The 13,940-nt window shown below is 34.2% G+C and overlaps 2 protein-coding genes across 2 annotated transcripts in view; both read left to right on the top strand.

Annotated features, from left to right (window-relative positions):
- Positions 1-1,528: 1,528 nt before the first annotated feature.
- rump (rumpelstiltskin) lies at positions 1,529-6,125 on the top strand. Its single transcript, XM_969226.4, has 4 exons — positions 1,529-2,282; positions 4,610-5,530; positions 5,600-5,735; positions 5,917-6,125. Exons 1-4 carry the CDS (start codon positions 1,677-1,679, stop codon positions 5,973-5,975), a joined length of 1,722 nt encoding a protein of 573 aa, XP_974319.1. The 5' UTR covers positions 1,529-1,676; the 3' UTR covers positions 5,976-6,125.
- Positions 6,126-9,393: 3,268 nt separating this feature from the next.
- Positions 9,394-13,940, top strand: part of LOC663193 (fibrillin-2) — a 36,832-nt gene continuing 32,285 nt past the window's right edge. Inside the window, exons 1-2 of the mRNA XM_008203142.3 lie at positions 9,394-9,604; positions 10,113-10,266. Coding sequence (XP_008201364.1) covers positions 10,121-10,266 — 146 coding nt within the window. The 5' untranslated portion in view covers positions 9,394-9,604; positions 10,113-10,120. The remainder of the gene's footprint in view (positions 9,605-10,112; positions 10,267-13,940) is intronic.

The following is a 13,940-nucleotide window of genomic DNA, read 5'->3' as shown; positions in this document are numbered from 1 at the left end:
CTGTGCCAAACGGTTCGGATCTTCGCTAAAAAATGTTTTTCAAAATTTTTTTCTTTATTTCTTTCTTAAAGACTTTCTTTCAGTTAAGTGTTTTCAAAATATTCATAATTTTTTCATAAAGCTAATACAACAAATGCACGAACCAAAAATATGCTTAATTAAGTCCATTCGTAAAAAAAATCTTATTAAAGCTGTCTCACAAAAGTATTATTTCCGGCCTTCGTATATTTCCAAAATTCTTTTAATACTGGATTTGGCGACATTATTGCACATCTAAGAAAATTGCAATTTTTATTTAAATAAAAATTCTTTGCATTTTATTCGTCTAACTGTAGAGAGACTGTATTTCCCCTAATTTTTTGGTAACTTCTCACTTACAAAGATAAGAATCATAAAAAAGTAATTTTCGACCAAAAAGTCAAGTTCTAAGAACCATTTTATAGAAAGCTTTGTTAAAATTAAATTCATTGTTAAAATTTAGCAACGCGAATGGACCAATCACATTTGGTTGAATTTGGTCATGTGATCAGTTAATTATATACGCATTTAATTGCAGATTAAATTAATGACGTTTCTATAAACCTGTCCCAAATCTTTTCACTAAATAACGCGCATTCCCTTCAGATAATTGTTTACGAAATTAGCGATAAAAAGTATCAATATCAGATTATGAATTAAACGCACTTTTACATTTTGATCTTAAAAATTATTTTTAGTTGTGTCATTACAATATTTATTTATTTGGTCTTATTTCATACGTAAAGTAAAAATTGCAGTTTTTCTAATTCACTTTTTGCAGCAAAATTCGGATATACCAAATTAATTTTAAAACATTTTCTAAGTTCCGAACCGAACACCATTTTATTTTAAAAACTAAGCAAAATCTACCAATACAATTTTATAAAAAACACCACTAGTATTAGTTACACTTAAGAATGCAAAACAATATCGCTTGTTCCGTTTAAAAAACATATGTCTGTATTAATATTATTAATTAAGTCAATAAAAAAAATTCCACCGGCTGGGTGAAAAATTATAACAATAAAAGAAGACTTGTCTGGATAAAAGAAGACGTTTGGTCACCCTTAATTAATCAGTTATCACTGTTATTAAATTATAAAAAAATAAACTACTAATTTGAATTTTTGCAAAATAGGGCAATTTAATCCTTATCTCAAATTTATCAACATGTGATGTTGGCATAAAAAACACATTATTTACAATAAAATAATTGATAAGTCCCAAAGTTTATACAACGATTCATAAATAATTTTTCGCGCCATTTAGGATTCCTGGTTCCTACATTTCTCACCTAGCTTAAAGGCGCCCCTAACAGTCAGTTATTCATGCCAATTCTTCCAAGAACAAATTCCTTAAAATAGAAATTTGTGAACTTGTTTTAAATAATTTTAATAAAATTCTAAAAACTTTATCTAAATCAGGCGTATTTAATGTTTGTTTTTGTTTACGTTTTTTACCGAGTTTTTAATTTAAATAGAGGGTTTAGCATTCGTACGTTTTAGCGTCCAAAGGACTTTTTGCGCAAGCGTTTCGTTGTTTGTTGTCGACGCCATTTTGCTACTCCAAGAAGTGAGAAGAAAATCGTGGTTTTTTGCCCAAAATTGCAAAATAGACTGAATTTGGCTTAAGAGAAGTGTTTGGGCATAGTGTTGAAGATGGGCGACCGCGACTCTTCGGTGGAGAAGGACCGGTCCCGGGAGCGTTCCCGGCGCGAGCGCCCCAGCCGCTTCTCGGAGGCAAGCAGAGAGCGGAGCCTGGACCGAGGCCGCGAAAGGGGCGGCATGAAGTCCTCCAACTGCCGAGTGTACGTATCAAACATTCCTTACGAATACCGTTGGCAAGACTTGAAAGATCTGTTTCGGAGTCAAGTCGGTGATGTCCAGTTTGTTGAGTTGTTTGTCGATGATAACGACAAGTCCCGAGGTTGTGGCATCGTTGAGTTTTCTGATCCTGGTAGTGTTAAGAAATGTCTCGAGGTGATGCAGCGGTTTGAGGTCAAAACTCGTAAGCTTATTATTAAGGAAGACGCCGGTAACATCCGCGATAAGCATGGCAACATCATCGGGGGATCGGGCAGCAAAAGGGGCCGAGACGAGAATCGCTACCGAGACGAGCGGTACGATTCTCAGCAGAGTTTGTCGAATCGGTCGGGGCCTGAGGTGCCCGAAAATAAATGGGGCAATACTTATGGGCTTAGCCCGCACTTCTTAGAGTCTCTTCGAATTGAAACTCCGCTTTGTAATCGAGTTTTTGTCGCAAATGTAAGTATGGGGACCTGCCTGATTTTTATTAATGCCTCGTGTTCATCAAGTCGTCTATCTCTTGTCTAAGACACGCGGTGTTAATAAAACTGCTTCACGGGGCAATTTGTGAACCCTTTTGATATGTCAGAGAAATTTAATTTGGGGATCTATTGTAATCACCAGCAAGAGAAGTGATTTTCTGTGAGGGGTCTCAACAATTCGTAAAATATGATCACAAATTTTCTCAGCAAACCATTGTTCCCCTTTTCTTTAAGGTTTCGGGTAGATTTATTTGTATCTGAACGGCAGATGTCGTGAAGTTGGTGCTAAAGATCTGGAACTAAAGGAACACTTCAAAGGGTTCATATTTTATTTTTTATGGTATTGGAGGAGCCAAGCCTTCCGCTAAAATATTGTAAAAGAAAATCATTCATTACGAATTTATTCTAGGCTTAACTAATCTGTCTTTCAAGACGTTCGTTGAAGACTAATAAAAATTCCAGTAATTTAAAGTACATGCTGAAAACGTAATGCCCTCAAATGTATTTTTTCTTTTATTAGTGACTTGGTTAATGTTTTATCTATTTTCAGTGTCTGATTGCGGATTGTTTGCAAGTGGACCCAACGTAAAGGGCATTGAATTAAAACCCCTTATTTGAGTTTATTTAACAATGAAAGCAATTACGGGAATCGTTAAAACGCAAATACATTTTTCTACGGCTTCACAATTTCAGATTTTATTTATGAATAAATTCTGTATTGGCTGTCTTTTGAGAAGCAATAAATACGGTTTTAGAATGTTGGAACATGCTCTTGCATCTCTCAAAACAATTTTAAACTACGCAAAACTTTTAAAATTGCTATTGTTTTAGCTAATAAATATATTTAATGTTGGCAAATCTTTTAAACTTTTCGTCCATTTTATTGTCAAGATTATTATTAAAAAATACAAAATTCTGTTTCTTTTGCACGTTAAATCGTGGTCTGTAATAAATGAGGAAAAACGTATTCTGATTGAATGTCACCGTTTTAAATGTTATTACTTGATTCTTCGGCTTGATTGATTAATAATAATTAAATTAGCAATCAAGTTCAGCTGTCCCAAGAAAAAACACAGAAACACCAGTTTATTTAAATGAGTTTTTTACATATTTTGCTTTATTTTTCCGCTTAGATTCATTTAAACATTTATTAGTAATTGTTTGTTTAAATTAATAAACTAAATTGTTTTTTTCATAAACAGTAACTGCAATAGGATATTTCTTTTCCCAAGGAAAAACACCGTATCTACAAAATACCTTAGAGACGGTGGATTGTTCTCCATTTGTTTATGTAAAAATAACACATATAGGTGTAAAAAAACCTATATTTTATAATTTATCAGAGAATACATTTACACAATATAAACTGTTGATCGAACTTTTAGTTCTTAGATTGGCCACATCTTTGTCTTGGGTTATTGCATAAATTTATTTCGTATACTTTATAATTGTTCTTAAAAAACGATATTTTTTAGTTAAACAATATGGTTAAAGAGTATGAGTAAGTAATTCAAAGAGGCTGGTTTAGTAAGTTATTTTTGCGTCTCGTGAAAAATTAATTAAAAGCAGATACTGTGTTTTAGCTTGAGGCAGCCGAGTTCTACTGCTTAGTATAATAATAACAGTACTAACACAATATTTACTTAAAATAGAAAATAGAACTTCCCAGATGAGCCATTTGTTTGGAGCACGAGCGCAAGGAGTGATGAGATGAGATACAGTTATCTAAAAGCTATTAGTGCAAATATATAACTTTTACTTGTTATTTGGAACCAGAAATCGAAATAACTTCTACATTTTCATCGGCTCAAAACAAGCAAATTTGGCGTTAAATTATTAAAAATGAAATAGAATGCGAGTGATAATGGGATTACTTTATTAATAATAGTTGTTTTTTTTCTATCAGCGAATTTTTAAATTGTAGTAATTTGACACTCATATTTTATTAAGGTTTTTTTTTGTTAGTTTTACCCTTTTTAAAATAATATTTATTCATATTATAACATTTTTCTTTATAAAACCTAAAGGGGCCCTGTGAGTGGTGCAATCCGACACTGAGTATAAACACACGTGAAAATCAACTTCTGAATTGTTGCCTCAAAAAAATGGTCTTTTATTGATTGTGTTTCGTGTTTTGAATTTTCCAAAACCGCCCTCAAATAATTGTGGCCCATATTTTTTGTGGATTGGTACAATGAAAAGGAGAGAGTGCTATTTAGTTGAAGGAAGGGGCTAAAGGGTTCACATTCTTCCTTGTCTCTTCCCGTAGCTGTTTTAACCTAACGATTGTTGATTATTTTGCAGTTGGAATATAACGTTGATAAGAAAAAATTAAAGGAAGTTTTTCGCTTGGCTGGTCGCATCGTGCGCGTCGATTTGCATACAGATAAAGACGGTCGGAGTCGAGGTTTCGCCATTATCGAATACGACCATCCAGTCGAAGCAGTTCAAGCAATTTCAATGTTCCACAATCAGGTTTTGTACGATCGTCCAATGAGCGTTCGAATCGATCGCGCCAACGAAACATTAAAATTACCCGAAGGTCTGAAAGGTATCGGTATGGGTCTGGGCACAAACGGCGAGCCGTTGCGCGACGTCGCTCGCAACCTACCCTCGACCAGCAGCAGTTCGCAGCCGTCGAATCCCGGCGCGGGTCTTCTGGGGGCTGTGCCGAATCAGGCGCTGCAGATGGCGAACGCGTTGACCGGCCTGACCGGCTCCGCTTTCGGCAGCTTGGGCACCAATTCTTCGGTGCTTCAAGCGGCCAATCTCGCCGGAATGAGCGGCCTCTTGAGCGGTAGTCTGAGCAACGCCGATCTGTCTTTGGCGAGTAATCTCGTTTCGAATCCTCTGGTGCAGAATAGTACTCCACTGGCGGCGTTGGGCGGCTCAGGCGGTTCGGGAAATTTGCCCCAAAGTCTCACTAGTAACAATTCGAACTCGCAGTCGTTTTCGCGAGAGAGCAATTCGTTCGGGAGTAATCAGAACAGTAATTTTGGTCAGAGTCAGAGCTACAGTAGTAGCGGGAGGAATTTTCCAAATTATGAGACTAAAAGCTCGACAGGGGCAGGTTATAGCTTCGGTGGAGGAAGTAGGGACGGGTACGGATCTTTGAGTGGTTCTCTTGGAAATTTGGGAGGTACTGGACAGTTGTTGCGAAATCAGAATTCGGCAAGCAACGTTAAAGACGGCGGCGGATTTTCCCGAAAAGTTTTGGTTTCGAATGTAAGTAGATAGGTTTTCCCTTTTGTTTTACAGGAGGGCAGGTTGTGATTGGCTGTTGTCCTATTTCAGTTGCCGGCATCAGCAAGCTACAAAATGTTGAGTGAGAAATTTAACGAGTTCGGCGATGTGCAACATATTGAAGAGAAGGGGACCGGCACTATGCTTATCGTTTATTCGGCTGATTGGCAGGCTGAAAGGGCAATTAGTATCCTTTGTTTCTTCTTGAGGTCTTTTTGGGTAGTTAAGGTCTGTTTATTTGACTCTTCGTCTTTGTCGTAATTTCGCACCCTTCTTTCGGATTGGAATATTCAAGAATCTTATAAACAGACCTCTGTCGACTTTCTACAAGGTCGGGTGTCATATGTTTTTCCTTAACTTTTTTACAGAAAATTTGGATCGTGCTCGTATTGACGGAAGGACCATCGAGGCGCGCTTGTTCTTTTAAGGTGTTTGGAGCAATGTATTTGTTTTGTTTAACGTTCGTAGCATTAGGATGAAATTTCTTTTAATTACTGACTGTGGTTTGTTGCGACCATAGACAACAAAGTGTTAGCATGCGGACCTTTTTTATTTTCCAAATAAATTATTTTGCACATTTGGTCGTCTTATTTACGAACCTTTCTTGGTGGATTTTAATTTTTCTATATTCGGGAGGAGAATTGAAGAAAAGGGCTACGATTTTACCTCAGGTATGTAGTGTTTCTGTCTCTTGTTTCGAAGTTGTTTACTTCTCAAAAAGGGGCTCTTGAATTGGTTTTTGTCACTTCGTTGACGTTCCTTACTTCTGGAGTATTATTCAAACAATACAAATTTTATCATAATGCTTATCAACTTTGTTTTTTTTCACAGTAACACTTTCGGATGATAAATAAAATCACTTGTGAATTCAGGGAACAATGGAACATAGTAATAAAATAAACCACGAAGGATCAAAAAGTAAGAAAAATTATAACTTATTTGTTATTTATTTATTTGATTTGTTTGCAGAGACAACGAAGAACCTGCCAAGAGGTCAGATGTCTACACCATTTACTAAAAGAACTTGAGTAAATAAATAAATAATTTACAAATTTATATGTGTTTTAATACCCACCCTTATCAAGTATACTTAATATAATAATAATAAGTAGTGTGGCGTGAACATTACTATCATCGAAGTTTTCTATTAAAATATTGTCGATAAACATTTTGTTAGTTACATAATAAATTGACGGAAAGTCTTAGAAATTCTTTCCTGCGTTGTTATTAGTCCCAGTAAGTCCCAAACTAGTCTTAATTGTGGGCGAAGTTTAGCCGAAGATTTTATTTAGTTTTAATTTAGTTATATTTCATTATCCCGTTGGCATAGAGTTAATTTCAAGATAGCATTGAATTTTTTTCACGAATATGGAGTTTGGTAGTATCAGTTCACTGAAATGTAACATTACGTATCTTCTAAAATAGATTTCAATTTTGGTTTAAAATGAGAAATATGCAACCAATATCTCAGACGTGCATACCTCATGATATACCTTCGCCACTTTAGAGATGATTTCCATACATGATACGAGCGGAAGTCGCTAAAATTCACATACAGTGTTGGGCTGGAACCAAGCCTTTTGTGCCTAAGCTATGTACCTTACGAAAAAACTATCAAATACTTTAAAAATGTGATTATTTTTCAAGAATAATTTTTTTCAAAATTCCTTTTTACTAAGCCAATTTTTTTTGTAAAAGATTATGCTTTAATGTTTTTTTTTTAATATAAATTATTAAAGTTGCCTTCTCGGTTGCATTCCGAGCTCATTACAACAGTTTTCTGAATAAATAGTAATAAAGCGATCAGTAATAAATCCGATTTTGATCAGTATAAAATAATAAATGATCAGTATTTTATTTATTTTATTAAAATTTGTTCAGTATAAAGTGCCCAGTAAAAAAAAATTATGTATAGTTTAAAAAATAAACGCGCACTAGCTAGCGTGCAGCGAAATAAAGGGAAAGATTAAACTCGAAAACGTAAAACTTCGTCATGGTTTTTATGGAGCTACAGCGATGTACAGTTGGTAGCCTGCAGGCTGGGACTCGCCCCAGTGGACTAAAAGGAAGCATACACCCTTCGAAAACGTAGAACCCGAAATGTGGGATTCTAGACTCACCAGTTTTGACCGAAGAGGTTGTATCCATGGATGTTTTTATTCATTCGTCAAATTTTTCGCAAATATGAACATCCATGTGTCCAACTTTTTTCGGCCAAATTCGAAAAACCTTCGCAATAAACTCGGAACACAACTTTAATAATTAATTAAAAAAACACTGGTTCAGAAACAAAATTAATGAATTAAAAGTAATTTGTAAAGCATAATCTTTAGTAGAGTATAAAATGTTACTTCTGGACCAGGACATTTGGTGTCTTAAAAAACAAGGCAAAATCTTACAAATTTTGCTGTTTTCCCAAAAGGCAACAACCAAAAAAGGCCTAAAACCTCTCAAAAAGCATTAATTTTTATCCACCCTAAAAGTACCCAAATATGTGTAGATTACCAAAAATTGGGCACACGGGAAAACCGTTAAAATCTCCCAAAATAATGCAAAATTACCTCAAAAACGCCCTAAAACACTAACACATCCCAAAGTGGCTTTTTACTTTTGGACCAGAACATTTGGAGTCTTGAAAATCAAGGCAGAATTCTACAAAATTAAATGTTATCTGACAATGTTCATTTACCAATGATCATCCTAAACTCTTAGTTATTCTATTTCCGATATGAATTACTCTAATATTGAAGAAATGAAGTGATGCGAAACTTTTGAATATGTGTATTTACGGACGATTTCAGAAGAGTATTAATGAGTGCTGAGATTGAGAAGACGCAAGAAATAAATATGATCAAATGCTACGTCCTACTTGACAGAAAGCTTCTTATTATTGTGAAGTTTTGCAGCTTATTTCAGAGCAAATTTTCGCTAAATGCGTGCACAAATGAAGTCTTACGTTGTCGGTATTTTAAAAGGCGTGTAGGTGTGTTTAAGTACTTAAACAACTAAGGTTGTAGATAAACATCGGTATATTTTAACCATTTTGCTGACAGATTCTTATGAATGTAGATATTTATTCACTTTATTTGGGCAGTATCTGAGTTTTTCAAGGCAATCTCCACCTCTGAAGAGCAATTTTACCTATTATAAACGATCTGTCTCTCACTTTGTCTCACTTATACCTACATTATGTAATTTGTCTGGCTGACGTAAGACCTGAACCAGACTGTAATGCGAAAAATTGTACTTAATTCTTGATTCTTAACTTATATACCGGCTATTTCAAATATGTAAAAATATTTTTAAATCCTAAATACGTATTTGTGCGCATTTAATTCCCGGCCAGAAAAAATAGATGAGACAAATCTGTTGGAATCAATTTACTCCACCATCTTCGGCGCGCTAAACACTTAAGTAGTCATAATAATAAATGATTACACATTGCCCATAATTCATAATGTGTAAATCTCTTAGACGCCAGTAATGTGACCAGATGAACTTTCAATTCCCTTTCAAAAACACTTGATCTAGAAAAATTCACACATGTCATTTACGATTCCTCTAAAACAACAGGATTCGCACTTCCTCCGAATAGTTTTATTGCCAAAAGTACAGTAAAAAATTACGCTAACAACTAGTCGTACAAATATTTGCTAAAAATCTAATTAAATTTCCATAATTGTTCCAATATGTTACTTTACGACTTTGTTGCTCTGAGCCAAACCAAACATTTTGCCCGGTGAAAATTTGGCTTTCTTGAAGTGAGGAAGAACACCCACTGAAACATACTTAAGTCTTCGTAACATGCGCGCATCTACATGTGTGATTAAGTGAATGAACATCAGCAACAGTATCAGAAAAGCTCTAAAGCCAATAGTCCCAGCTGCTGTACCACAGTCGCATCTTAGCGCTGTAAGTGTTAACATCATCCTGTGAGTGCTGTCTTTGAACTTTTATCACGTTTTTACGCACTCCCACGCGAACGTCTTCAGAGGTTCATTTGTGAGGACATGAAGTGTAGTGTTTGATGACTGACAGTCGGATTAGTGCTTATTTGTAAGTATGGTACCCAAAAATTTGCGAAATTATTACAAGTCACTTTATTAGATCGCTGTTATCAACTTCCGCATTTGTGCAGATCCATTTATCTTGGGTTTCCTTTCGACGATACAGAGCAGAGCTCATTTTTAATTAAATCTTTTCATTAACACACCATTTTTCCGGGAGTAATAATTATAACTGTCACTCTTTTAATTAGAGCTTTCAGAAGCTGGAACGACCGCAGCCGAAATAACTTTCAGTTTCGTGTTGTAAATAACTTTTCTAATATAACACAACACGCGTTTATTAATGTTTTATGGAACAGTTTTGCAAAAATCAATTTTCTAATCTAGATGGTGAACTACAGATCAATTACAAATAATTGACCCGTGGCTCTTGTATTGTTCTTAACGCATTAAATTAACCCTGATACTTATCCAATTAGAACACTTGGTTCTTCATGGGATTAAAAAATCGTTTTTCGAGTTATTCGCAAGTGACTGACTCATGGTATTATTTCCAGGCTATAACATGCTACTTCGAAAATCCGAAATTGGAATAATCAACTGTGTTTTATTCTTGTGGACACTTTCAGTAAATAATGCCGACTCTAATAGGCATAGCAGGAATCACCAGTCTGATTCGGAAAATGCCCCTCAACCCTTGACACCAGGGGGGTAAGTGCCAACTCATCAAACGGTACTGAAATAAGCCCATAAAATGATGCAAATGACTTGTCATCGTCCGTTGAATAAAATTGTCTAACACAATCAAAGAATTCAAGGCATCAAGCGATGATAATGAAAATTGTACATATGAAGAACAGGTATATTAGCACATGTTGTCTGACCCTTGGGTTAATTGAATTTCGAAACATTGTAACACGGTGATTATTAAATTGACACGATTTTTTGCGAAAAACTGTTTGTATGGGCGTACCGCCACGTGCACCTCTGTCATTACAAAGGGAGTGTCATAAATAATGATGGCATGCAACAGTGGCGGAGAAACCGATTAAAAAATATTATTAAATTAAAAAAAAAATACATCAGAATATGCATAGTTTTATTTAGTCTCAAAGTGAGTCTAATTTCGGAATAATACGAAAATTTTTCGTCTTATTACTAATCGCAAACAGTAAGATTCTAGCAGGAAATAACATACGTTTTGTCTCTTAACTGGGTGATTAAATAAATGTTGTTTATAGAAATTACTCTCAGAAACATCAAAAAGGACGTTAATTTCGCTCTAATTTAGTCATTTTTGACAAATTTTCCAAAATAAATTTAACAATTTTACCATTTTACCAAACTTAAGTGAAATATGTAAACTTTTACTCACAAAAATGTGCTAAAATAGTCGAAAGTGGCAAAAATATCGTAGTTAATTTATTTTTGACCTTTGTCGGTAATCTTTCGGTTTATATAAAATTTGTCATCTTCAAATCATGCTAAACAGGCCAGCTTTCTAATTTTTCATTCTAATTATTTTTGCTGAAAATCTTCAAAATCAGTGAAGATATAAGTCTAGCAAAGAAGGCGGAAAATTTTCAACTCATCTTTTATGTGAATTTATATGAAATAGATGAGTTTTTTGTTGAAAAATATGCTAACTTGTTGGGCAATGGTCACTTTAGATTTATTTTTTCGCAAAATTTTGCGAAAACAGTGTATTAATTTGAAAATAGCAATAGGTATTGCAAAATAGCAAAGTTAATTTCGGGACATCTCAGCTTTTTTAAGGAGAGTTTGCAAAAAAATAGTCTCTCGTTTATAAAACGAACTTGAATCAAGCAAATAATCCAAATACTTACTTATCGAACGGCTTTCATCGTTCACTTTTCGATTTACTAGATAAGAATTTAGCAAAATAAGTGAATGTTTAGCTCAAAATCGATCTAATTTTGTCATTTTTGACGAAGTTCCACAAAATTAACTTCTTGCCAAAAAACAAGATCGAATTAATGAAAAAGGCAAAAAAATTGTTCTAAGGAGTTCTAAATGAATTTTTGTCTAAAAGACGTGCTAAGAAGCTTAAAAAGGCAAAAGGTTACGTAAATTTGGACTTTCAATCGTAATTTCTCGGTTACTTTAAGCAGAGTTGAGAAAAATAAGTTTTGTTTGTAAAAATGTGCTTCAGTATTTAAAAGGAGCAAATCCTTTGAACGTATTTCTATTGCGATTTTTCGTAATTTTCGCAAAACATTTTAGTAATGAAATTTTGTTTTAAATTCGTGTTTATATATACAAGTGATTCTTTTTTATTAGCTCTTCACTAGTTTTGAGCTAAAAGGCTTAAAGAAGGTTACGTTAATTTTGACTTTCAAAGTTGAGAAAAATGAAGATTTCTTGTAAAAATGTGTTTAATAATAAGCATTTAAAAGGAGCAATTCCTTTGATTAACTTACCTTGCGTTTTTTTTGGAATTTTCGCAAGACTTGTTAATTTCTAATGAAATTTCGTTTTATATTCGTAATTACTCATTTCTGTAGAAAGAATTGTCTACCCTAAAATATACAGTTTATTCTTTTGTTAAATTATTAGCTCTTGACCTAGTTTTTGTCAAAAAGACGCGCTAAAAAGCTCAAACAAAATAAAAGGTTACGTACATTTTGACTTTTTTATATAATTTCAGTCATTTGTTCAAGCAGAGTTTCTCGGTCACATTAAGCAAAGTTGAGAAAAATGAAGATTTTTTGTAAAAAATGTGCTCAATAAGCATTTAAAAGGAGTAAATCCTTCGATTAACTTGTCTTTTTGCAAAACTTGTTAATTTCTTAAAAAAATTGTTTTATATTCGTGATTATTTATTTCTATAGAAAAAAGTGTCTACCCCAAAATATACTATTTACTCTTTTGTTAAATTATTAGCTCTTTACCTAGTTTTTGTCACAACGACACGCTAAAAAGCTCAAAGAACTTTCTTATATAATTTCAGTCATTTGTTCAAGCAGAGTTGAGAAAAATGAGTTTTTTGGTAAAAAAATTGTGATTAACTAAAAGAGCAAAACTTTTGAATCAATTTCTAATTCGTTTTTTTTTGTAATTTTCACAAATCATTAGTTAATTTTGGCTTGTCCTAATGATTAAAAATGTGACATGTTATACTTTTGTTAATTTATTACCTCTTCAGTTACTAGCTCTTCACCACGAGCCGTCACTGGCATTCAAATCCAACACTTGATGCATTCATGCTGTAAAAGAAGAGTGTTGCATTTCCTGTGGTGGTCCACACTACAATGGCTCTACTAGATTCGCACTCACGAAACGCCTATCAATTCTCAAAATGAATATTCATAAAAGTGAAAATGTTGCAAGAATACAACTATAAACGTCGGTGTAAATAAATTCAATAGATTATGGATTGGAATTTAAAACGTCTTTACAATGTTTTTACTGCCAACGATAGATTACCATACTTGCTACACATGTAAAGTGCGTAACCGGAACAGAAAAAGCGTGTGGTGTAGGCGCCCACAGTCAAGGTTGCATATTTTTTCACAGCTTTTGATAATAATAATATCCTTGTTCTTAACAAGGACAATTGCCATGGCGAAATTTTCAATTTCCAATCGTTTTGACACGAAATGCCAACGTCCGGTCCCAACTTATCAAACTGTTCCAAATTTCGTTCGACCTTAGCTCCAGATATATTTTTAATCAGAGTACATTGACACTGACATCAATCCATCACAGAGATAGTTCCGTTCACACATTGCGAATTGCCCAATTTTCATTGAAAGTGCGGTGTCTTAACTGCATACTGATGGCTCGTAAAAGTGCGTTTAAGCGCGATTTAATTGGAGGTAACACCTTCTTATGCTAATCCGACATAAAATAAGTAAACAAATTTATATTGATTAGAAATATCTCGTAATGTTTCAATAAATAAAAGGATGTGCCTGTCAGAAGCAAGCCATTTACATAGTTATTTTACATAGTTGTTCAGTGAAGTAATTCAGTAAGACCTAATAGGCAATTTATTGCAGTATACAAATTACGTACTAGCCACAAAGTCAAGTAGCTGCCTCAGCTCCTAGTGAATACAAAGCATGCGAATGCCGATTTACGATTATATAATGAGGCGCATTTACGTCGTTATCATTTGTATTCGCACCTTTTGTCGGATTACGAATAGCCCGAGTTGTAAATGTGATGATAAAAATTTCTGACTTTGGTAAACAGGTTGTGGACTTTTTATCCTGAACGTCCGGCTTGATGTTTTGTTTGCTTTTCTCACCTCAGGTTTATTATTTCTGCGATTAATTGTTCATCCGCATAAAGATGGATGGAAGCGTAATAAATCTCAACTAGATTTATTAGAATGCGTCTAGATTTTTTTTTCTAGGCAA

The sequence above is a fragment of the Tribolium castaneum genome, chromosome 4 (genome assembly GCF_031307605.1).
Source record: "Tribolium castaneum strain GA2 chromosome 4, icTriCast1.1, whole genome shotgun sequence".
Taxonomy (NCBI): domain Eukaryota; kingdom Metazoa; phylum Arthropoda; class Insecta; order Coleoptera; family Tenebrionidae; genus Tribolium; species Tribolium castaneum.
This window is presented reverse-complemented; position numbering and strand designations above follow the sequence as displayed.

Bases quoted from the DNA above. Each gene is read 5' to 3' on its own strand.
- rump (XM_969226.4), top strand. From the start codon at position 1,677: ATGGGCGACCGCGACTCTTCGGTGGAGAAGGACCGGTCCCGGGAGCGT. The intron at 2,283-4,609 runs GTAAGTATGGGG...ATTATTTTGCAG, and splicing joins ATCGAGTTTTTGTCGCAAAT to TTGGAATATAACGTTGATAA. The intron at 5,736-5,916 runs GTATCCTTTGTT...ACTTTTTTACAG, and splicing joins GCAGGCTGAAAGGGCAATTA to AAAATTTGGATCGTGCTCGT.